General features: G+C 38.8%; 1 protein-coding gene across 1 annotated transcript; it reads right to left on the reverse strand.

The window, feature by feature from the left end:
* Positions 1 to 746: 746 nt before the first annotated feature.
* On the reverse strand, positions 747 to 25271 carry RAB38 (RAB38, member RAS oncogene family). Its single transcript, XM_052670388.1, has 3 exons — positions 24419 to 25271; positions 15557 to 15837; positions 747 to 5009 (listed from the first exon to the last, which is right to left on the reverse strand). Exons 1-3 carry the CDS (start codon positions 24621 to 24623, stop codon positions 4857 to 4859), a joined length of 639 nt encoding a protein of 212 aa, XP_052526348.1. The 5' UTR covers positions 24624 to 25271; the 3' UTR covers positions 747 to 4856.
* Between the last annotated feature and the right edge of the window lie 331 nt (positions 25272 to 25602).

Raw genomic sequence — 25602 nt, forward strand, 5'->3', positions numbered from 1 at the left:
AAAGTCTGGAATCACACTGCAAACATGCCCCTTTTTTTTAAGTAAGACAGTATAACAGCTGAAGGCACAAAAAGAGAATCATGAAAGGTCAATGTGTAGCATTCCTGCAGGCACCTGTTTGCTCTGACACCTAAAGATGAATGCAGTTTTTACATCCTAAACATGCATGCTGCCTGGTTTGCAAACGTAGCCCACTTATTACCCAGTCAGACTTCCAAGAACCAAGGTTGTGTTTAATAACAAGCCTCAGAATTGATGATGCATCTATTTCTGAGCCAGAATTTCTTCCTTCAGAAAACAGACTTTGAACTGCAGCTCTCTCAAGAGGCAGAGTTATAAAAACTGCATCTGGAATTGCAAAATGAATGGGATGACGAGTGGATGAAAAAGTAGGAAGTTTCATTCTCAGACCTGCAAGCCTTTAATCAATGTCAAATGCTAATCTGGATGCTTTGTGAGAGAGGATGTACAGAAAGGAAACAGTCTAAATGAAACTATTCCAGGCCAAAAAGACAACGACAAAAACAAAGAAACAAGTGGGGGGAAAAAAAAAAAAAGCAAAAAACAAAGCCATTAGGAATATGCCATACGTTGACTGTGGATGAGAACAGTTGAATTAACTTCTGCCTATTTGTATATCCTTACAAAGTTAATGAATTAACTTAACAAAACACTCATATTCCACATTTAGTCAGAAATATCTTATTTTTAATTACAATAGGACCTGCAGTCACATGCATAAATATTGGTGCAATAAAATACATTTCCATTGACTGCTGGCAATTGACATAAAATTGTGCTCCCTCATATATTTAAGACCTTCAGCCAGCTGAACATGCTGTTTCAAGAAGTAAAACAAAATTGCTCTTTAAACATGCCCCTTCACCCTCCATCCCCTTTTATATAGTCAAATTAAAATAGAAGGAAGAAAAATGAGAGGAGAGAGAGAGACAGAGAGAGAGAGAGAGAGAGAGGTAGTCTGAAGACAAAATATCACAAGGGAAGTACTGTCGGGAATAACTCTTCCCAAACAGAAAAGTTCAATGAAAAAGCATCATCTTAAAAATGGCGTATGAGAAGACTCGAAACATAAGTGTTCAAATGGCTCTTTTTTGAAAATCCAACCTGATCAAATAATTAATGATCATGATTTTCAGTCATAAAAGAGCACAATTTGCAGTTCACTCCTGTGTTCTTGTTCGAGGTATGTGTATGTGCTTTCCAAGTTATTTAGGATCACCTAAATGTATTTAGGACCATGAGATACTACTTGTCGCAACCTTTGAGGACAGAAAGTGGAAGACACCTCGTCACTGCTGGTGATGTGGTGGAGTTGTTATCTGAAGTCTTTAGCAGAGATGCTTAACCATTTTTCAAAAGTGTTTGGGTCTCATTCTTCATGACCAGCACATCAGCTGTGTATCCCATGGTCCTAGGTGCTGGGATACCCTGAGGTTTTATAGAGAATTGGAAAGATTGTGAATTTTAAGTCCAGTTTGCAGTATCTTTACCCACTTGGGTAAATATGGCTCTGAGGAACATGGTTAGTGGGCATGGTGGTGATGGGTTGGGAGTTGGACTAGATGATCTTATCGGCCTTTTCAAACCTTAAAGATTCTACAATTCTATCTTTTATTATTTATTGCAAAAGGGGAAAATGTTTCATTTTGAAATGGCTATGCAATTAAGACCCTAACAATTAGCAAAGAAAGCATAATATAGAATTTATCAATTAAAAAAACTTAAAAATCCAATCTGTTTGTGATTGACACAGTATAATTAAATATTACGTTTGTTCCTGAAAAGGTATCAGCATAGTGAGCTTATTAATTCCAAAGTAAACCTTTCATTCTGGCCTGCCTACAACCACCCTTTCTGCAAAGGCTCTGTTTAGTAGATGCCCAGGTGGCATTCACACATTTATTGCACTATAGAAGGAGACTTGACATGTTCTTATCACTTGAATACAAATAAATATGAATATTTGGAGTTATATAACTTCCTAAGGAAGCTTAATTCTTCATATTTTTCTTATTCTTGTAGTATAATATGTATGACTTTAGGTCTCACGTAACATCATATAATGTTTAGCCTAGAAATGGACCAAACTCTGACCTTCATCTATCAGAGGATATTTGGCCCAAAACTGTGATTACAGCAAAATCTGACAGAAATACAGGGAGTAGATAAGGAGACCAGAGATTAAAGCAGGTTTGTAAAATGCACTGAATCAAAATTAAGAGAAAAAAATAAGAAAAAAAATCAGAAACAAAAACTATATATCCTCTAAATGTTTTATTTATGTTTATTTTTTTTAAAATTGCCATTATCCCAGACTTTTTAGCTCTCATAAACATTAATGTTGCCTAAAAGCTATTAAAGATAAGTGATCAGAAGATAACTAAAGATGAGTACATAGTAATTTTGGGGGAAGAAACAGCAACTTCCTTTGCTTGAGGCATCTACATTTACAAGTAAAGCATGGGTTTTGGCTCGTGAAGCCTTTTAGAAGCTATCTATATGCCTAGGTGCTTGTGTTCCCCACAGTGCTAGCTGAAGGTATGAATTAAGTGTTAACCTTACTAAGGCATCCATACAGCTTGACTTAAATAATGCTTTAAATCTGAAATAACTGACCTGGCAGTAGTTCTTAATTACAGCCTAGCTGCTGAGATTATTAAACCAGTACCATGGCATCCGTGCAGCCAGTTTCCATTTGCAGCACATCTGCAGCTAATCAAATCATCCCGGGCACCCCATGCTGCTTTACAACCCCAACCAGGTTAACTGAGGTGGAATAATTGAAGCTAATTGTTGCAGTACAGACAAGCCATGGGTAGATTTAAACATTAGGGCATTACAGCACCATGTAATTATGCTAGAGGGCACTCATAATTCATTCTGAGCCATAACATATCTTGGCATTTGTGTAACATATCAAGGCACTGTGCCAACAGTAACTTCCAAGGAGTGCTGTGAGGTAGGTGTGTACATCAATCCCTGTTTTACAGATGAGGAAACTGAGGCAGGAAGGTGTTTGACCCAGATCGTAGCAGGAGCCTGTGTTAAAGGATGACACTGAAATCAAGATCTGAAAGTTATTCTCCTTGAAAAAAGCCAGTCCATACATATATATAGGGCTTTTTTAATCTATGTGTGTGCGTGCAGGTGAATCGTGGATGTGGCTTTTTATTTTTAAGATCAAAGCTTGCTTTCTCATTCTAAAATCCTAAGATAAAAATGTATCACTTTAAGGCTGTAAGCAGAGCATACAAAGGGCCAAATCTCCATCCTTAGCTCTCATCTGCAGTGCCTATATAGTAACAGAGCATTCAGTAACAGACTGAGCTGTAGTGACACTGGAACCCCATGGGTTTAACAACATAAGATCACTACGGAGATTTTTGTTTTGCTTTTCCTAGCCATCACTTATTTGCTAGCCTCTGGGAGCTTTACTCCTTTGTCTCTAAGAAGTATTGTGGAGTATTGCAGCGATGTCTGCAAACACCTGTATAACACTCTGCCTCCTCCATGGTGTTACACATCTCCAAGGACGGAAACTCATTTCAGAAGATAGGTCTTGCCAGTGACCTATCTTCACAGCTCAGGGGGGATAGCTCGGAGGGGAATAGGCTGAATGGGAACAAGAAAGTGGAAGTGATTTGTCTGTGGCAGGAGACAGACAAAGTCTGTCTTGCGGCACCTGCAACCAGTGTCAAGACTTTTTGTCCAGACACTTGTCTGCATGAGTCCACGCATATTTCATGAGATTCTGAAAGTCAGCTATTTCATTTCCAGCATGCAGCTCAACAAATGCTGCGAATTCTCCAAGAGTGTTTACCCTCCAGACCGTTCCATTTTGCTTCCAATGATCATTTTGATTTCTATGATCATGCACAGAACTTTGTTTTCTCTGAGAATGTTCTCAGAAAACATATATCCTACTGTTCAATAAAGATGTGTTCCTGCAAAGTTTATTCATTACATTGTCAAAAATTTTCCTATGAGAATCAACGTAATGGAGGGGATGCATTCAGGGACCTGTGGAATACACGGCATGGGGGATGGAGAGGTAGGAACAAAATCACTGAGTTTTTTCAGAGTAAATGCTGGATTTCTGGAACAGATAAACTTTCTAAAACTTGTCAGCTCCATCACCTGTGAGACTACCCCTGATTCACTGTTTTATCACCCTTTGTTTGTTGTAAGTCTTCAGGGAGACACAGCAAAAACTACTGCAGTTTCAGTCTCACAATCTGAGATCTAAAGAACTGAATGACATGAATGGTTGCTGCATGTTCAGCCTTGCCAACTCATCCAGGAGAATGAACTTGGGAATATTTCACATTGCATGTTCTTGTTGCCTCTCCCTGAACACCTATATCTTCATTATCATTATCTTCTCCCTCACGGAAAAAGAGATCATTCAAGTGTAATGGGAAGCAAAACAGTGCAATGATGATGGTTGTCTGGTAAGGGAATTGAGAGGATGTGCTGGATAAACAAGGAATAAATAAGTTATTGCTACAGGAACATCTCGAAAATGAGCTTTCAGAAACCACATTGCAGAGAAATAGGTTTTGATATCACTGGTGGTGACACCCAACCAGGAAAACACAGCCATCACCATGGGTCTTATTTGACTAATTACCAATGGCAGTTTTGAATAGTTGCTATCAATGAAAAGTTTGAAACAAATTTTAGCTGTTCGCAAATTATGGAAGAATGTAAGTAGATTTTTGAGATGACTGAAATCTGTTTATGGACAATCTGGGTAGGGTGAGTGCTCTGGATGAGGGATACACTGTGAATTATAGTTGTTCAGCTCTTGCTGAACTGAATAGTCTGGAAGTCTCTTAGGATTTAAAGCAAGCCGAACAGCTGACAATCTTGCCAGAATTCAAGTGTGGTTTTATAATATCTGTTTCAATAGGCTGAACTAGATCACTCTCAGTAGCAATTATGTGTTTCACCAAGCATCTGGAAGCTTCATTGATGTTTATATTTTCCTGCAAGTGAAAGAGAAAGAGGTTGATTAGTCAATATCAATTGCACTATCCTGCATATTTCCTGAATATAATTAAACTTTTCACAGAATCACAGAATTGTAGGGGTTGGAAGAGACCTCCAGAGATCATCGAGTCCAACCCCCTTTTCTCTGGGCAACATCAAAAGTTTACTTTCCTTAATAAACAGCTTTTAGAAATTGACTCTACTAAATTATGCTTACTGTAGTGTGTGGTTTTTTTTCTTTAAAATTAGTTAGGTTTTCATGTATTTTATCACACAGAGTCTTTTATGATTCTATGATTCCATGATATTTATAGACCTGGATCAGGTCCCCTCTCAGTCTTCTTTTCTCAAGGCTGAACAGACCCAGTTCACTCAGCCTTTCCTCATAGGAGAGATGGTCCAGGCCCTTCACCATCTTTGTGGCCCTCCGCTGGACTCTTTCCAAGAGATCCCTGTCTTTTTTGTACTGGAGAGCCCAGAACTATAAGATCACCCACCAACAATATATATATATATGTAAATCCATATACAAATATATGTGTGTGTTGATGCATACACACATACTTCTCTTGCTCCAAGAAAATGATATATTATTTACAGTTTAAGAATGACCCACATTTCCATGTTGTACCTGAGGCTTTCTGTACTGAGACCACAGCCACCCACAACACAATGCCATGAAGTCCACCTTCAAAAAATGCTCAGCATCAGTGCAGCAACAGTAACAAAATAGCCTGCATAATTTAATGTGAAACACTTTGTGCATGTGTTCAAAAAAGTCAGATGAGATGTCTAATAATGAAGTTTATCTATAAAAAATAAACTGAAGTGTATGTGTGTGTTTCAACAGGGATGGTGCAATTACATGAAAGATCATACAATCATAGAATGACCTGGGTTGAAAAGGAACACAATGATCATCTAGTTTCAAAACCCCTGCTATGTGCACAAGACCAGGCTGCCCAGATCCATATCCAGCCTGGAGATCAAAAATCAAAGCAATAGATTCTGTGAGGCTGATTTCTAATCCCCTTGTAATCTATTGTAAAGCTCCACAAACTCCGCTGTGAGCCTCAATTTTGCACCACAATAAAGACTTGAAGTCTGTGTATGTAACTGAAAATGCTAATTAGTGGCAACAATTCAAAGCATTCTTCAACTGAACAACTGAATTTAAACATCTGCATTTTGGCCTATAAAGAATATCCATTGGTTGTAAAAAAAAAAAATAAAATAAAATCTTTAGACAAGCCATTTGCACAGTAACGCCTGAAAAGTAAAAAAGAGCTGAGAATCAGGTCTGCACTGAGCTGTCAAAGGGCCACAGTATCACATGGTTCTCTGGGACCAGACAAGCAAATTCCTTAGGCAGGCACCAAAAGCCTTTTTCAAGACACCGTGAAATTTTCTTAGAAAAAAGCAGGTGATGAGAAATGTCTCAGAGCTGCTTAGTGAGCTAACGATAAAACAGGATTGCTAAATGTGAAAAAAGCCATGAGTCCTTCCCATCATGTTTTCTGTTATTGACTGACTGGTAAGCACTTCATTTAGCTATGTGCTGCTTCTCTTCTGGGATGGCAGCACATAATTTTTCAAGAATGCTTTAGTGACACTCTGTGATTGTGCCCAAATCCATTGATGTTGACATGTATTAACAGCAATCCACTTTGTCAGAGACATAAGATCAACATTTTATCCGAGTGGGAAAGAGGAACTGACCCTAAGCCCACAGAGACATAACATGGGTGTAGGTGACCATCTCTTATCCTCACTGATGCTAGACGAAATTCAGGTGCTTGAAACTAGAAATTCAGAAAGAAAGGCAATGCTGTTCTACCTCAACTAGAACTCAAACCAAATCAAAATCAGATTATTAAACCTTCTTTTTGCTTTTCTGGAAGAAAGCCAAAACTGAACATGTGAATATTGTTTTGACATAAAAATTCAAAATATTTAGTTTGGGAAAAACTGAAATGTTTTTTCTGCATTGCTCTTTCTCCTTTTTAATGAAATGATTTACCAAAGTCAACTCATCTTTCTGATTTCTTTGCTAGTTGCATTTTAGATTGAGTCTATTGTTTCACAGATCTACTGATTATTATAAGGTTTATGCTGGACTCCCACCATTCCACTTGGATAACTCCTGATTTTCAGTTCTTGTCCACCTTACTCTCTGCCAGAGTACCAACTCTGCAAATTGCATTTCCAGCCACACTACCAATTTTCTGCTCTTGGTTCTGAATTACTGGAAAGGAACAATTCCACGGCAAAGGAGGTTGGAACTGGATGATCATAAGGTCCTTTTCAACCTAAGCCATTCTGCAATTCTATGCAGTGATGAAAGGAATGAAAGGTCCCACCCACAGTGTGTCCTGGATCTGTCATATTATCATCCAGCTTTTGGCCCAGTGACTCCTGAATGAAAGTGTATTTGAATGGTCCAAACTGTGTAGCTGAAAATTTCTGCCAGATGACAAGGGAGCAAAAGAGGAAGGGTGAACTCTACAGCCAGCACTACTGCTCTTAAGTTTGTATCCAACTCTAGCCTCTAGCTTCTAGCTGACTTTCAGAACCTCCCATGGTTCAGATGACAGCTGGAATGTGGTACAGGTGAGAAGCAGCACACTAAGTCACTCTCTGCAAGGAGTCTGTGTTCATGCCACCAAAGCAGCTCTGTGCCTTGACCATCCCCCTTCTGATGCTGTTGTTGCCTTTTGTTATAACCCTAATCATTGCCCCAGTTCTGTTGACCAGACGTTGCTTGATTCTGATCTATCTAATGAAATATTGATTTCTGCACCTCTCCTCCTACAGCGTAGGGGAAAAAAACCTAACTAACTAACTAAATAAATAAAAGAAAAAAGTCAATACTCTCCTAGGGAGAAAAGCAGCTGCAGAGAGTAGGAGGTGATCTGCTATCCAAACAGACACCCAGGGATCTGACAATTTCAGTGAAGAGGAGGTGTTGGAAAGCAATCTAGGAAAGGACAGAGAAAAAGGAGCAGGTGCAAATCCATCCAGCCAATACAAAGAAAAAATAATCAAGATGTAAGACCCGACAGAGAGGAATAATCACAGACACCCTGCTGATCATACTGAAACATGGACACAGACCCATTAAGCCTAAAAATAAAATTATGTTTGAAAAAAAAAAGATATATATATATGAGAGAAAACAGTAAAATGTCATTCTATGTAGAAATGATGTAACTGTTGCCACTATTATACATTTTGTTCTACATGAAACACCAAAAGAATCATGATGACTGCTGCAGATCACCTTCCCTTCAAATTGTCCAACTGTGAGAAAAGCAGGTTCGTGCTACCCTGGATGGTGAACTGGATGAAGGGCAGAACTCAAAGTGTCACAGCAAATGGGGCTACATCTGACTGGCAGCTGGTCACCAATGGTGTTCCCTAAGGCTCTATTCTGAAGTTACATCTACTCAGCACTTTATCAGTGATCTGGGTGCAGGAGTTGAATGCATCCTTAGCAAGTTTGTTGATGACACTAAGCCGGAAGGTGCTGTTGGGTCCCTGTAGGGATGAGAAGATTTGCAGTGGGAACTGCAGATTGGAGCGTTGGGCAGTCAAAAACTACATGAAGTGCAAGGAAGCAAAACGCCGGGTGCTGCATCTGGGATGGAGAACTGACAGATATGGGCATAGATAAGGTGATGAGTGGCTGGAGAGCTCAGCAGGAAGGGACATGGGGGTAATGGTGACAGCAGGGACAACACAAGACAGCAGCATGGCTTAGCAATCAAGAGGGCAAACTGATGACCAGATGTGAGAACAGCAGTAAGAAGTACCAAAGGAGGTTCTGACTAGACATTCTTTACCATGAGGGGGGTCAGACACTGTAACAGGCTTCCTGGAGAAGTGATTGATGCCCATGCCTATCAGTGTTCAAAAGGCACTTGAGCAATGCCCTCATTAATGTGCTTTGACTTTTGATCAGTACTGAAGTAGCCTTTCAGTTGGATTAGGTAATCTTTGAAGGAAGATCCCTTCCAACTGAACTACTCTGTTATAACAACATGTGTGCAAGCATATCTGCCAAACAAGGGCACTTGGTACACCTAAAGCATCGCCAGTTAGAGATGTGAACCCTAAACTGGACCTGGATGGGAACCCTACTGGAGATGAAGAAAATCAGCTTCTCATAAGTAAGCATTTGCAAATTTCAGAACACCTTGGTATTATGTGGAACTCAGTGTCAACCACATAGTTTTCCCATTTTCTTTCTATCATGCAATAAAAGCCAGGAGCAGAGATAAAGCTTTAAAGACCTTTTAATCTGCACTTCTCTGGAGCAACCAATTTAAGGAAATGGCTACACAAACTCCCTTATCAGAGCTCCCTTGCAAAGTGCTGGCAGCAAAGACTTATTAAGATGTGCTGTATCACCATGGTTGGGTTTCTAGGAAAACATAACAGCACAAGTTAAAAAGCATCCAGGTGCATGATCATGAAGCTCACAGATGTGAACTGCCTTGACTGCACTACCAAGAAAAAGATAATTTCTGGAACTGAATTGTTAGAGCTCATTGAATATGCTACAGTAAGAAACCTTCTCATCAGAAGCAGATCAAGTCTGGATTCAGGGCAGTCTGCCTGAAGAAAGGCTGGTTACAGTCAGAGACACTGCCAGCCCCCAGGGCTGAGGAATAAGAGTAGTATGTCCTAACCCAGACCTCAGCCAAAGGCTCCGTTAGATATGAGATTTTCCTAAACTGAGCAACTTGATTGTTTGGAATAAAAAATTACGAATTTTCTTTTTGGAGGGAAATGTCAAAATGTCCAGGTTTATGTAAGAGGTAGATATAAGTAAACACATGAAATTGCATCTGAACACAAAGAACAGTTTCTTACTGTGGGAATGACTGAACACTGGCACAGGTTGCTCAAAGAAGCTGGGGACTGTCCAAATTCAGAGATCTTCGCAACCCTCCTGGACTCCATCATGGGCCACCTGCTCTAGATGCCCCTGCTTGAGCAAGGTGTCAGGTATGATAGGTATGAGCACAGGAAGCCCCTTTTTCAACAGTTCTGTGATTCTGTGAATGTACTGCTTTTGAACCAGCACCAAGCAATATATTTCATCACAGTGATCCAGAGAGCTATTGGATAGATCTGATGCCTGTTGTGTGCTCTGAAGCAATTCTTCTTTTAGTTCCAGGGAACAAAATCAACAATGTATTCCACATACACATACATATATATATATACATATATATGACTGTATATCTGAACTGAAATCTTCTGTCGAAATGTCAGCCTCACATCTTGGTTTATGGCAGAAGCCGAAGTATTTTCTATGGTTCTACGCAGTGAGATGGATTAGATTTTCAGAGGGGGGCAAATTAAAAAGACAATGTAAGGAGCAATACATTACTCATTGGACGAGTCTGGGTCAGAGAATAGAGTGACTTTCTGCTGGTTATCCAGCAGAATAGTGGCAAAGAGGACTCTTGATGTGCCCAGTGTTTGGTAGCTAAGTTCTATACAAGCTGCAGGAAGGACACATTATTACCTACCTTTCCTAATGAAGGAAAGATGATATTACTTTCTCCAGATCCAAATAAGATGTGTCCAAGTAGTCTAGAGTAAAGGTCTCAGCAATCAGTGTGCAAGACCCTGTTGGTAAGAATCCGAAAAGCTTGCCTGCTAGACCTTCTGGGCAATGTGGACAAAATTTTAATGGCTTTTTACCTAATTCTGATGCTGACAGCAGGATTATAGCATGGAATGAGGGACTCAAGCATAATCATAACACAGCTATGGAAGAAGTAAGATTTTTAAATTCACTTCTGAATCAGGTATTTTAAACACACTCCGTTTTGCCTGATTTGTCTGTTCTGACGAATGGTTCCATTTTCATTATGAAGTGATAATAAGCTTAACATTGATGCTATTTTAATCCAAGTTAAAAACTTTCATCTTTGAACAGGAAACATTGGCAAGGATGGTTTAAAGTCTCGAAAAAGTGAGTGGACTCCTCAGTTACGCTAGTGACATGCTGGATAATTACACGTGTAACAGGAATTAAAAATTTTCCTCCTTTATAAAAACACATTTTTCACAATATTATACAATATCATATCATAGAATGGTTGGGTAGGAAGGGGCCTTAAAGCCCATCCAGTTGCAACCCTCCACCATGGGTTGGTTGTCAGCTACCAGCTCAGGCTTCCCAGGGCCCATCTAACCTGGTCTTGAGCACCTCCAGGGCTGGAGCACCCACAGCTCTCTAGGCAGCCTCTGCTAGTGCCTCAGTACCTTCTGAGTAAAGAATTTTCTCTTAACATCCATTCTAAATCTCCCCTCTTTCAATGCAATTCATTAAATAATTTCCTATTTGATATGAGCGAACCAAAAGACGCATGTAAAAGACACCAGGTTCTCTACTGGACTTACAATATATAAAACATGACTATATTTCACTGTGCTGTTGCCCAACAAGGTACTTCTTACATGAGAATCTGTCAATATAAGTTTCACCTTTGTTGGGAGCTGAAGATTGGAAAAGGTTGAATATTTCCTTTAGATTAATGTAAGAATCCAGGCTAACATAAGAGAGTACATTAGGTGGCTCAAATGATTTATATTAAAGTTGTTAAGAAAAACGGCACCAGGGAATAGTACAGTGATGTTTTTGGTGTAATATTCCAGTGTTATATAAAAAAATTTCAAACCATTGACAGCATAAAATATGGTAGGTACATAGACAGCTCGCAAGGCAACCAGAACTAAAAGATGCATTTTTATAAATAATCACCTTTGTTTTTCCAAAACACATAAATCATATTCAGTTTGTTATGAAGGTGATAACATTTCCAAGCATGCTGGCAGCAAACCTCTGGAGACCTAATTATTCCAGGATACCCCAGAAAGAGTTATTATTTATTTGAACTGCTAAAACTGCTAGCTGCAATATGATGACTTCTCTGTCAGTGTTATTCCACTTCAGAAAAGAGTTTCTGTTTTCTATAGCAACCATAGGCAGGTTTTTATTTTCCCCAGTCCCAAGTTCTATTATTTAATATGCCCTAGGCTGAAGACCAAATGGGGAAATTATTGTGGTCTAATTCACCATAAGTATTGTGATTTCACTGTCCTTAGTGTGATTACTTTGCTTTGAATCATTTAGAGCCTACAATTCTGGATGAAGATCAGATATGGAGATCTTAGAATATCAGACCCTAGCCTGTATCTTCAAAACAAAGTTCGATAAAAGGAATGGGGGCCTCAATTCTCACTTTTCCCCTCAATGGCTATTGAAGACAAGTTTTGTCATAGTTGGATTGTTTTATATTCCAACATGACTTCAGTGGTAAGCAGAGGACTGCTTGGCCAGCAGTTATTCCTAAGCTAAATAAAGTAAGAATCTAGATAATTATTGTTTCTAAATAACTCAGAAACTTAAGCCTAATTTGGCTTATAGAACCTTAGTCTGAATTTTCCTCTTTTGAGACATCTTTTAATTATCCTTTGCATTTCCACAATTCTGCCCAAGACAAGCCAGCCTCCATCACCATGCCACCTTTGAAATTGTTTGTACATGTCACTAGAAATGTGTTGCTCTCAAGAGGTGAACAGATTGGAATTGATTTCTAGAACTCATACGTTAAAGATCAGTGACCAGCTGCTGATGCGAAACAAAAACTAGAATAATGAAACCTCTGTTCCTCAATCAAGAGCTATCCTGTACCTCTGTTCCATCAAATTCATGTTATCTCTGTAAACCTTATAGATCCAAGCATTTTAAACCAATTTGCTGTACATTTCTTCCCAGGTTTTTTGTTTGTTTGTTTGTTTGTTTTTTGGTGGTGGTGAGTTTACCACTAGACCTTGAGTTTTTAGTGAATTGATTCTTGTCCCCAAGAAATGTACACTCATGTACATGCCAGGAATGAAGAATAAGTAGTTCTGAACAAAATAGCCACACACAACATCACACATCATAGGCTCCATATCAACTATGATGAGATATTTCATGTTATTTGTTACCTGAAAGGCAGATGGACACCTGACAGAATACTAAAAAGGGCCACAACATGTAATTCTTTTGCAAAAAATAATTTGTCCTGATAAATTCCCCTGGCTCTCTAAATCTTCTACTTGCAGCTGCTATTCCAAATGCTTTGCTCCCCAGGTTTTCCTTTTCTCCTGGAATAATTAACTTTCTGCCATAATTATCATGAAGAACCCGATGTAAGAGATCTCAGTCTCTCAGTTAAACCAGAACTAAACACAATTCACAGCAAATATTTGTTTGTCCTATAGAGGAACACTGGCTTCTAGTGGCTTCATCCAGCACAAATCAGCAGGAATGAGATGAACCCTATTCGTAGAGAAAGATAATTGTCTATGGACACAGACCAAAGTGTTTCCCTGAAGACAGCACTTTGAAAAGTGACTACTTTGAAGGCCGTTCAGTAGGAACAAGGAGACGCTGACTACAATGATGTCAGCCCACAGCTCATAAAGTGCTTGAAGCAGTTACCTGCTGTTACTTCTGCTAACTATAAGTGAGCCTTCCTTTAAGTATTAATACTTTAGAAGATGTCCAGATGCCAAGAAAAGTAAAATGCAAGCATATCATCCAAAAATTCTTAAGTAACTTTCATGAAGTGTTCATACAAACTGAATACAAAATTTTGTCTTTCAGTCTGCTAAAAATTTTGGCCAAGTCAGAGCCAAATTGTTTGTATTTAAAATATCCAGATGTCTTCCCGGGCTGTTAATGATGAGAGCAGTTTTCATAATCAGAGAATATAATAAACATAACATCCATTGAGAAGTTGTGTTTAAATCATTATTTTGCATACGATCAAGTTTCTATTAGAAATTGTTGTCATGACAGAAATAAAATAATAAAAATAGTGAAAATTTAGGTTTCAGCAACTTGAAATTAATTGGATACAATTGCTGGTGATAGGAATCACAATATGAGATTTCCTATCTTCTTATTGAATGTGATAGAAAAAAATTGGTCGCATTGTGATAGAAACTACACAAATATAATAAGTGTGTAAATCATATAAGCTAATTTTAGACAGCTATAGGCAGGATATAGAGAGTTAAGATCTCTTGACAGTAAATGGAGAGCTAGTATTCCTTTTAAGGAGATGTGCCCAATTCAGGATGACACAGAAAGGTACATTTTTCTTCATTTACTCTGGGAGGTGTCTAGACAGCCACATCACAGGCTTCTCACTCTGCTTCAAAAGAGTAGAGGAAAAACGTGATGTAAGGCACTGAGATGAAAATATAGTTGGAACTGAGGTATGTGGGGACAACATATTTATTCAAAAACACCCATTCAGCATTAGAAGGGGTCAAGCACTCCTCTCCTCAGTTCTGTGACTATGAGCCAAAATTGGAGGCTGACAAAAGGCTGGAAATGCAAAGCAGATTTATAGATAAAGAGTTGAGGAAAAAGGCTCCATTTAAAAGACTAAACATACTGAAAGCTTTCGAAAATACAGTGGTGGAAGTATTTGTACTGCGTATTTATTTATTCTTGGTCACATCCTTTCTTCATAAACAGAAATCTTGTTGAGGTATCTAGAGGCAGAAGCTTTTCATAATTCCTGCACGGTAACCTTACTAAAGTTTACTGCATTTTTGGAATACAGCTTTTACAGATACTATCACAATTTCTTGGGTCCCTTATTAAAATTAAACTACATAAATGGAAAGTCCCAAGGTTATGACAATGTTTCACAAACTATAACAATATGCAGGTGTTATATTGTCAAATAGGGTCTTTGAGATAGTTCCCTTTCATAGAACCTCAGTCTTAGTATGTCAGCTCTGCAAATTTTTATGTAGTGAAGTTGTATGAGAAACCTCAAATTGATGTATGGGAGTCATGACCTGGATATATGTTTTATTCGCTCTAAACATACCAGTGCCTTTTTGATTTTAATTTCTTACAGTCACCCACGAAATCCGCACCAAGGCAAAGAACTGAACAAAAGAGAAGCTCATTCAGCAGCTTCAGTACTCTTCTCCTCCCTGGTTATGTTGACTTTTCTGAAAAGGTCATTGAGATTGAGAGGTTATAACACTTAGACTACTATGAGTGCTACCATGGATTGGCTTTCTGGAATTTTACACAATGAAGCTCTTGTCTCAGATCAGATTTCTAAGGGACAGTAGTTATATAAATATTTAGAGACAACATTCAATGCAAGAATTATGGAAAAAAATTTCATATCCTTGCATCTTACCAAAAGTCATCTTCTTCCCTAGGCTATTACAGAGTATGTTGTTGTCCAGTTGTACATCTGCTGCTGGTCTATAATCTTAAGAGAAGTTGCATTTCATATCATTGCATATAATTTCTTTTGGAATAAAACACCTAAGGAAAATACAAATTACCACAGAAGGCTTTATGAATTTGCAAATTTACCATTAATTAAATCCACCAAAATAGAAGCAATGCAAGTTAGACATTTCAACTCTGTGAGCTATTTTGGGAACCAATTTCTCTGCACAAAGACAAACATTTAAAAAGAAATTGAAACATTACCTTGGCTGATGTTTCAAACCAGCCCACGAACCCATTTTCCTTGCAGAACTGATCCATCTTGATGCCGTTGTTCATAAGAACGTCTATTCCCTGGTCACATTTGTTTGCTAAGAGGACTGTTGGCACAGGTTTGCCGTTTGGAAGAACAAGCTTAGAGTCCAAGTCTTCTTTCCATTTTGTCACAGCTTCGAATGTCGCAGGTCTTGTAACATCAAAGACAATAAATGCTCCCATGGCCTCTCTGTAATAGACCCTGGTCATGTTTCCAAATCTTTCCTGACCTGTGGTTATGAATGTGGGAAGAAAAAAACAAAAACAACTTGTAAATATCATTGCTTCCAACCTAAGTATTTCACATAGCACATTTTCTAGTGCAACACTATTGAAGTTAGAGCTTGATTTCGTAAGTCTGACACCTCTGGAAAGCTATTACTTGTCTAAATAAGTGCAACTACAGTGCTAGACTCATTTGTATGAGAATGAAAGTATAGCAAGAAAAAGGAGTTAGAGAAGTTTTAAAGCAAGCATGCAAGGAAATGTAATAATCGCATGACAAGCTTGAACTTCAGTCTTATTAAGTGGCCAGATTTCTGTGGAAAGTACATGGTTCTTGATACACTTCATAGGATTTTAAACAAGAGTCACAGAAGATCTAGGTACGAGATTTGAAGCTCCTTGACACTACATTATTATTTGGGAAATATCTAACGCAGTTGATCTCCTCATGCATGAAAGTCCTGCATATTTTCAACCATATCTTAACTAAGCTCTTGAGCTACACTAGACATTAGATTCATTATGAACTTAATTACTGGTGATGCAAAGCATAAAGGTGAGAAAGGTGGATTGAAAACCTTACAGAAGTGGAAAGCATTATCAGAACCAGCACAGCAATAGAAATACAAAGAACTACATTGCTCCAGTAAGAGGTGGCAGAAGAGGTTTCACGCTAGATTTGTTTAGAAGTTTTATGGCTTTATTTGCTGAATTCAAAGGATTTTATGGAAATATATTTAGAGACAAGGATTTTTTGTTGTATTTGTTGGGGGTTTTTTTTGTGAGAAAAAAGGTAACATTAGGTTTCAGTGTAGAAATGTCTCAAATTTAATGTGATTAACAGTGAAAAAAAGTCAATGATGTTAAGATGCAATATATTGGTGATAAGGGTTTTGTTAATATGTATGCTATTTTCACAGGAAAATTGAAAAAAAAAAAAAAACAACATTCCAAAAATACACAGCATTTTCCTTGAAGCGAAAAGAATAGAATTTCCATTGATCTTTATTGCCAAGCTGTGACCCAAAAATGAACAACTGTAAATACCCCAAACATCTAACAATTACTGCAATCCTTAAGCAAGACAGGCATTGTATTTAATCATAAGCTTCCACAGCTGGGAAAAAAAGCTGTGAAAATAGACAGTGCTCCATGGAAACCTGTTTCTAGTCTTATTTTCTGGATGCGTGTAGTTATGAGTAGGTTACGAAGACAAGAAGATTGCCAGTTTGTCTCAGCTCTGGGAGATTAGCTTTGGAGGCTTTATGTGATTAAATGCGCTGTCAAATGTAAAGCTGGAATGAGACCTGGGCTTCTAGAACATGTATTTAATGGAAATGGCACTGACCAGGAAGATTTAGGGCCTGCCCTTGGAATTTACTGAATGCACATCATGGAGACAATACCACCTATTTGTATTCATCTTTGGTTTTATGCAATAGTTGTTCCAGCAATGGCAAGGTCTTTTGAAGGACACAGAAGCCAATTTGTATCTGACTTCCCCAAATTAATCTTTTTTTTTTTTTTTTCCTTAAACAAACACTGCTCTCCATTGATAAAGCAAGATATAAATATAAAAAAATCTAGAAAATATAAGGTCATATTGAAAATTTCATATGGTTATCTTTATTAAAATGTCTTATGATTCCTATCAGAAGGGAAAATCAGATTCATGGCTAAGTCATGTGCTATTCCTCAATTTCCTTGTTGAGAAAACGTTTTTCATCTACTAGAAGGTATATGCAAAAAAGACAGAAATCTGATTAACATCTCAGTGAGGTCAAAAACAACAAATACAGTTTGCTTTTGATGCATTACAGTAATACTTGTTACTTTTCATGTAAATTTCTTACATTGCAGATGTGATGTAGATACAAGAATAACTGAACTCGGACCTTACATATTGTGTAAGTTGTTGTGACACAATTCTCTAAGGTAGGTGGGATGTTTTGTTATAGAACATGCACTGAATCATTAATTTACAGCATATAAATCATGCATCGCAAGGAGGAAGGAAAGGCTCCGAAGATGTGTTCTTCTGGCTAATAGTGGCTCATAAAACACTGACAAATTCTATGACACCAATTTCTTCTACTTTCAACTGCCTTTGTGGATACGCAGGTTTTTCACTCCACAGAAAAGCCCCTGTACCTGTGAAAGTTGCTTTCTGCAGGCAAAGAGAACTCACCAACCTCAATTAGAAATCACTTCAATGAAAGAAAAGAAGCGGATGGCTGAATAAAGTGTCTAACCCCTTTTTAAAATGATCTTCTTCCCTATCAGCTGCAATTAATATATGAATGTATTTGGCACGAAGACATTATGAAACTTTGAAAGTAAATGGTTTGTAACCACATACTTTTAGTATTATATCATTTGCATAATAAGTTTACTTTTATTTAAGCTGAAATGCAAAGCTGGAAAGGGAACTCTGTCGGTGCTGTGCTTGCAGTGCAAAATATTGTTTTAGCATCCAGGAAGACTTTTTTTCCAAAGGTCCCACTTTATGTGAGCAAACAGTTATCTTAATAGATGAGGTTCCTAAAACCATTTCCTTTTGCAGAATTACTCACAAAAATAGGCACTGTTTGATGTATTAAAGGTGTCAGAATGTGGCCTCAGGTTTTCAGCAGCACAATGGCATAGGCAGTAATTACGTTAGAAAATAGATCAACCATTAGGTATTCACTGGAATCTCACAGGCAGTCTTAAACATTAGAACATGCTTTATAGCAAGAATCTGGGACAGGTGGGTTTTGCTTTTAATGGGAAGAACCAGAAACCTGTTAAACTTTTTGTGTGGATCACTGGACTTTGCTGCACCTCTTGCAAGACCACTGTGCGGCATCTGGCATCAAACCCCGCAAGTCTGATGATTTTGGTGCAGTGAGATGGTGGTCTCCATTGAGATTCACCAGCCCCAACTTCATTCACGAACATTCACTGACTGTATCAAAGACTAGGTCTATTTTTAGTCAGAGACTGAGAAAAGATACCCAGAGGGCATCTTCTCGGCCCGGATAGTCACTTACGAGGTCACATAAGCTTCCCCGTGGAGGCAAAGCAGCACAACCTAGGAACTGACAAACTTGAAACCAGGAAAATATCAACAACACAAATCTGGTGATCCTTATGGGTCCGTTCCAATACGGGACATTTTATGATTTTATAAGTCGATTTATTTGACACCCTGGTGAGCTGAAAAATAGTAGCTAACACTCAGCTGATTCAGTAAAAGATCCCTAATTGTTAAACCAGACAAATTTTGATCCACTTTGAAGTGATCCCAAACAGATGAAGGTGCTAAAGCAACAAGATTTCCATTCAAAAGAAGGATTTGCTTTCTAAATTGTACTTGTCCATACTGATATCAGAGGCACCTCTGCAGCAAGGTAACATTTAATTTAATAAGCTTAAAGCTATCAACACCTGAACTTTTATAGCTTATATAAATGCACTCTACAGAAGAATAAGTTGCAGAACTCTGCAATCTCCACAAGCCACTATCATCTTTGATAAAGTTATAAAAACTAATGAGAAAGTGCTAGTATCTAAAAAATAGCTTAGATAAAAATTGATTAAAACCGTCTAATGCCCAGTTTTACAATGAGTTTCACTTCTTGCCACTATCCCTCATCCTACATGGGGAAAGCTGGGATCCAGTGATCTTTACCCAAAACTGAGAAGCTAGAAACTGTGCAAAAGATTTAAACGCTTTTTATCTTCCACTTCAAAGCACCTTTCAGAATTTTCACCCCTGAAGTCAAGCCATTGTCTTTGTAGAAGCAGGACTGAAACTCAGCCAAAAGGCACCCTGCATGTGGCATGCCAAAATGTAGAAAAGCAACCTATGGGCTGGATCAGGCCCTCAGATCCCATCAAATCACAGCTGAAATAAAACCATCAGAGTGAAGGACATATTTATGATTGCAGAACAGTAATTTCAAGGTAACTTAGCCTGGAAATCACCATGACTATCTTATTTATGCATATGTACTGCAATCTTCAGCAGGCACTGAAAGCTTAAACCACTGAGGATACACTGTGCTTCGCATTAGTGAATGGTCTTGTTACTTCTTCTGGAGTATAACAGTCCCAGCAAATTTACAACTACTAAGCCATGTGACTATATCTATGCAAATACTGTTGCTTCTGAAGGTGGAAATTGCAGGGAAAGCAATTAAACTCGTCTTTTGTCATTGGTATTGCCTGATGTCTCTAATGCAGTGGACCAAGTTTATGAGTCGAGATCCAGCTTTGTAAAAGCAAATCAACATGTATTTGTTAACTGTGAATAATGCAGCCCACACATGCATAGCAGGAGGGATAACGGCAGTGTTGAAATGGTTGTGAAAAAGAAAGTGGTGAGGGGAAGACTGTGAGTGCTGCTTTCTGCCCCATGCCTCTCCCAGAGAGCTGCTGCCTGCAATAAGTCTACAGCTAAATGGGCATAACACATGGACAACAGCACAGAGGGGAGCCTTACAGAGAACTGAATAGCAAAGACGTCTGGATGTGTTGTCTGCAATGTGTTTCTTCTGCAGAGCTACCCCAGAGAGAAGGGAGAAGCTACCCCCAGAGAGGAGGGAAGTGATCCTGTCTTTTAAGAGCCTTGTTCAAAATGTGACTGTTTCCTTTAAAGCTTCCCTTCTAAAAATCTCTCCTGACAAATTTAAAGGATGCTCATACAGAGGTAACAGTTTAAGAACAAACAAACAAATAAAAAAAACAACAGAACAAAACAAAAGCCAGAGGAACAAGATTTCAAGATATTTCAGACAGCAGTAGAGGTGATGGCATATTTCAAGAAGTACATGAATACCACAGCAGGTTTTTTGGGACATTCAGTGAAATAAAATTGAGATGAAATTAAAGACAAGGAGAATGTTACCATGTGTAGCTATTCTTATATCTGTGATCAGAGGTAAAATTGGTAAAATTTGGTGGCTAGAGAGCATCACTCCAAGCATGAAGTCATCAGGTATATTCTTACTAATAATACACATAAGCTTCACATTAATTTTACTCAAAATATTTTTGATGAAATTATTTCTAAATTTTTAAACAATTTACTGCCCACTGATGCAAACAACGAAGTGTAAGTAAGAATCATGCTTGGTGGCAATGTTGACTATACAAAGGGAGAGATAAGAATGTGAGAGATGCAGAAATATCTGATATATATATAGATATGCACACATATATATTCATATAGAAGTACAGACACAAAACAATATTGACATGTTTGCACCATTATCTTCAATGTAAAAATGCCCTAAATGCTAAGCCAACATCCTTAAGCTTGGTTAAAGAGAGAAAACGCATTTGTATCCAAAATCTTTATCAAGCAGAATCAAGTGTACCCTCAGCAAATTTGTTGATGTCACCAAGTGAGTGGTGCAGTTGACAGAACAGAAGGAAGTGGCTGATTTAGTGGTTGGCAATCCTGCCCATATCAGGGAGAATAAAATTAGATAATCTTTAAGATCCCTTCCAACCCAAGCTATTCCATGATTCTATGATTTGTTTCAAGTTATGGATACCAAATTGTACCTAACAGGTATTTGATGGAAGGTTGTACATTCAGAGAACAATTACTTGATCTTCTAAAGTGGTGGTAGGTACTAAAAAAATGCTGCCATTGATTTGCCACCCTTGAAAGGGTTGCTCAGCAGCCACTTCACACTCAAATAGGAAGCTACTCTTTGGTCTACAATTCTGTGAAGGAATGACATCCAGATGGAGCTGGCCAGGCTTAAAAAAAATGGGTCCATGAGATCCTAATTAGGTTTAACAAGGTCAATTGCAAGGTGTTGCACCTGGGTTGGAGCAATCCCAGATGTGAGTACAGACTGGGAGAACTCCTTGACAGAGCAGGACTTAAGGTTCAGGTGCATGAAAAGCTGAGCGTGAGCCAGCAGTGTGCTCTTGCAACCCAGAAGGCCAATAGCATCCTGGGCTGCATCAACAAAGGAGTAGCAGCAGGGAGAGGGAGGTGGTTGTTTCCCTTTATTCTGCTCTCATGAGGCCCCATCTGGAGTACTGCATCCAGGCCTGGGGCCCCCAGTACAGGAAGGAGCTGCTGGAGTGGATCCAGAGGAGGGCCACAGGGATGATCAGATGAGTGGAGCACCTCTCTTGTGAAGAAAGGTTGAGGGAACTGGGCTTGTTCAAATCTGGAGAAGGCTCCGGGGAGACCTCATTGCAACCTTCCAATTCTTGAAGGGAGCTTATAAGCAGGAAAGGGAATGACTTTTTACGTGGTTTAATAGTGATAGGACAAATGGGAATGGCTTTAAACTAAAAGAGGGGAAATTTAGGTTAGCTGTTAGGAAAAAATTATTTACTGTGGGGATGGGAGGCACTGGCACAGGCCGCCCAGAAAAGCTGTGGATGCCCCATCCCTGGAGGTGCTCAAAGCCAGGTCGGATGGGCCCTGAGCAGCCTGAGATGGAGGTGGCAACAAACCCATGGCAGGACGTTGGAACTGAGTGGGCTTTATGTTTCCTTCCTACCCATTTTGTGATTCTATGATAATTTTTATCCTCAAAGCTGAACATGACATAGTAATAAGGATTCTAGCAAAAGACAGAGGTTGCTCCTACCCTATATATCTGTGCTTTGCAAGTGATGACAAATGACAGCCACAAAAGGACAAAGTACTTCCACTCCCACCATATACCCGATCAGTTTCACTTCACTATCATTTTTAAATGCTTTTTTTTCCTCATCAGTCAGATCCATTATTATAACTCCACGCTGCTCTGAATGGAGAGTGTTACCTGCAGAACTTATTTTCTATGTACAGCCATCAACAGCTACAGCTCCTTACACAAAAGTCATTAAAACTGAGACAGCACTGTTTATTACCGGCCACTGTCTTGACCTTCACAGAGATGCTCTGAATTGAGCAATTCATATGAAATTTAGTACTGTGCTGTAATTCTCTCTGTCATGTGTGATAACTCAGAAAGCATGCTAGTCATTCAGTATACTACAACTCGGTGTAATTGCTTCTGCAGCCTGACTGAAAGCTACATCATATGATCCGCCAGCACATGATTAGTAGTGTAATAAATCTCTGAAACAAAGCATGCAAAATACATTCTTTAAGTCCCTCATGCATTCAGAATTTACTATTAGAAGTGTTTTTTTTTCCTCCCACACAAAAAAATGTTGATGGATGTATACATATTCATCATTACAATCACTGATGAGCAATAAAAGCAATGCTTTCCCCATTATTCTGATTCGTGATATGGAATACTGGACATGGGCTTATTTAGAACCATAGAGCCCCAAAACTCTATGGTTATGTAAAAAGGGTGAGGGTATGCACAAAGCAGCATTGTTGCATAAGTTTTAGTACCTCGGTGCCAAATTCAGTGCTCAGATACGAGTCAGCTAGCTGTGGAAGAAAGGCACACCCTCCATGAATATGAATGTTAAGAATTTTCCTATTTCAGTAGTTTTACTCAGCACAACATCATACTAGAACCCTGAACCCACAGGCTGGCACAGCTGCCTAAAACTGCACCTTCATTCCTTACTTAATGAACACAGTGTCTTAATTTAGAGTTTTAAAGATGCCCTCCTTTCAGCTGCAAGCCGTCGTGTTTTTGCTGAACTTGGATTCTCATGTATGCTACGTGAGGAAGGATTACTTACTGCATGCAAAATATGTCATACACAGCTTTTATTTTGCCCACTGACTCAAAAATCCTTCAACTCTAGGAAAGGAGTTGGCAAAAAGTAAAAGCTGTAGTTTTAATTGGAAGACAAATATAAAAAAAAACACTGACTATAACAATGCCAATTCCTATTTTTAATAATGTAAATATGCAATTATAGAGATGGACTTCTTTATTCTTTTTCTCCCCAGCCATCTCCCTCTCCCCCAAGATTAAATTATCTTTTTTGTTGTTGTTGTTGTTTTCTTGATGTTAGATTCTTTATTCTAGGCTAAAGTAAAATTAAAATAAAGTAGTGTATTCTTGGAGGATAAGTAAATCTGACCAAATGCATTTTAACGACCAGAAGTCTGGCCAAATATAAACAATTTTCAAATGGCTGCGGAAGTTTTTACATTTTATTGAGCGCAAGAAATGTGGAAGAGAGAGGAAAGGAAGGAAAAAAAACGTATTGTGATCAAAGTGACACCAGGATTTTTTTTGTTTTGTTATTTTATAACTATAAAAATCACATTAGCCATCTTACTGAATCCCTCATCTCTTCCACTAACTTAACTAGATGAGCAAAAAATTCCTGTCAACCTCTCTCCCATCCCAGAGATCTGTGAGTCTAATGATGTGGCAGTTGCAGGGAAGAGTCAGAGCACCTGGAGAGAGGAGTCCATGTCTCCATACAGGTCTGAGGGCTTGAGAAACAAATCAGGCAGGACAAGCTTTGCTCTGACATCCCTTGTTTATGCATCTGCTGGCTTTGTGGCAACTCCAAAATCTCAAACTACCTTAAAGTTCTCTCTCACCACAAAGGCAATTTAAAGACTGGTACAAACAAATACGGATCTATATTTTGTCTATAGTCTCTAGATGTTTTAGGAACAGGGTTTCCTTCTGTACTTACCCGCAATATCCCAGAGCTGCAGCCGTACCACAGTCTCAGCATCCCAACTGAGGACCTTCAAGGCAAAGTCCACCCCTATGGTGGCCCGGTAGTGGGGGGAGAAGTTCTGGTGGACATAGCGCTTGATGATGCTAGTTTTGCCCACTCCCAGGTCCCCTATCACCAGCAGCTTGTAGAGGTGCTCCTTCTGGTTGTGCTTCTGCATCTTTCCTGTTGCAGTGGCTGCTCCCTGCGAACTGATTGCATGCTCTGCCCCAGGAATCCTGCCAGCCTGAGGGGAGAGAGGGAGTGAGTAGCTGGGGAGGGAAGAGGGGAAGGGAGGGAGGTGGAGGCTGCTTAGCGTTGTCCGGAAGCAGGATCACCAGATCCTGCAGGCAGCCCTGCCGGGAGATGGAGGAAGCAAAGGGCTGGGGGGAGAAAAGTCACTCAGAAAGTTTAGGAGGTACGCGTGTACAGGTCAGCATGAGGTGTGTCTGAGATTAGTCTGCCTGCTGAAAACTTCACAGGAAAATCACTGTCGCAGTCCTGGTCCCTGTTTCACTCCTTACCAGGAGTTTCTACTGTGTTCTAGTTTTGCTTGCTCTCCCTTTTTTAATCACTGTCTTCTTAGTGATAATTAACCACACATCTCCTAATTTCTAAACAGGTTTAAAATGCCAGTCACTACAACAGGGCAGAAATCTCCTTGCAGGATGTCATGCTGCCATTACAGTGCAAAACTTAAACCTGTGTGGCTTTAACTTCAGATGTGATTTGTTTTTAATCAACATATTAATGCACTTGTATCACTAGAAATGGCAGTTGTAACAATATAAAGCATTTTTACATTTTTACATTATTTAAATAGCATTTAGCATTTTTACAGCCCTCCACACCAGGAGGGCTGCATGAACTCAATTATAACAGATAAATATTTTTAAATTGCATTAACATAATAATTTATGATCATTTGTCTGTACATATCAGCATGCTCATGTTGCTGAATGCAGAACAAAGCTCATGCTTTGTTTTTTTTCATGCTACAGGAATCTAAAACTCAAAAAGTCTGGAAGATTTATCTCATGACTGATAATCAGAAGTTATAAAAGCATAACAGCATTAGTGCATATGAATGCCAGTATCTCAATGGTTCTCTGTTTTCCAAATTCAGTTATATCAAGCTTGTAAGCAATTAAAAAAAAAGA

The sequence above is a fragment of the Tympanuchus pallidicinctus genome, unplaced genomic scaffold, assembly GCF_026119805.1.
Source record: "Tympanuchus pallidicinctus isolate F22 unplaced genomic scaffold, pur_lepc_1.0 scaffold11, whole genome shotgun sequence".
Classification (NCBI taxonomy): domain Eukaryota; kingdom Metazoa; phylum Chordata; class Aves; order Galliformes; family Phasianidae; genus Tympanuchus; species Tympanuchus pallidicinctus.

What these genes read in the sequence shown, in the direction of transcription:
- RAB38 (XM_052670388.1), bottom strand. Translation starts at nt 24,623, where the DNA reads ATGCAGAAGCACAACCAGAAGGAGCACCTCTACAAGCTGCTGGTGATA. An exon ending in GCAGCTCTGGGATATTGCGG is followed by an intron (nt 15,838 to 24,418) that starts GTAAGTACAGAA and finishes TCATAACCACAG; the next exon opens with GTCAGGAAAGATTTGGAAAC. An exon ending in GGTTTGAAACATCAGCCAAG is followed by an intron (nt 5,010 to 15,556) that starts GTAATGTTTCAA and finishes TTTCACTTGCAG; the next exon opens with GAAAATATAAACATCAATGA.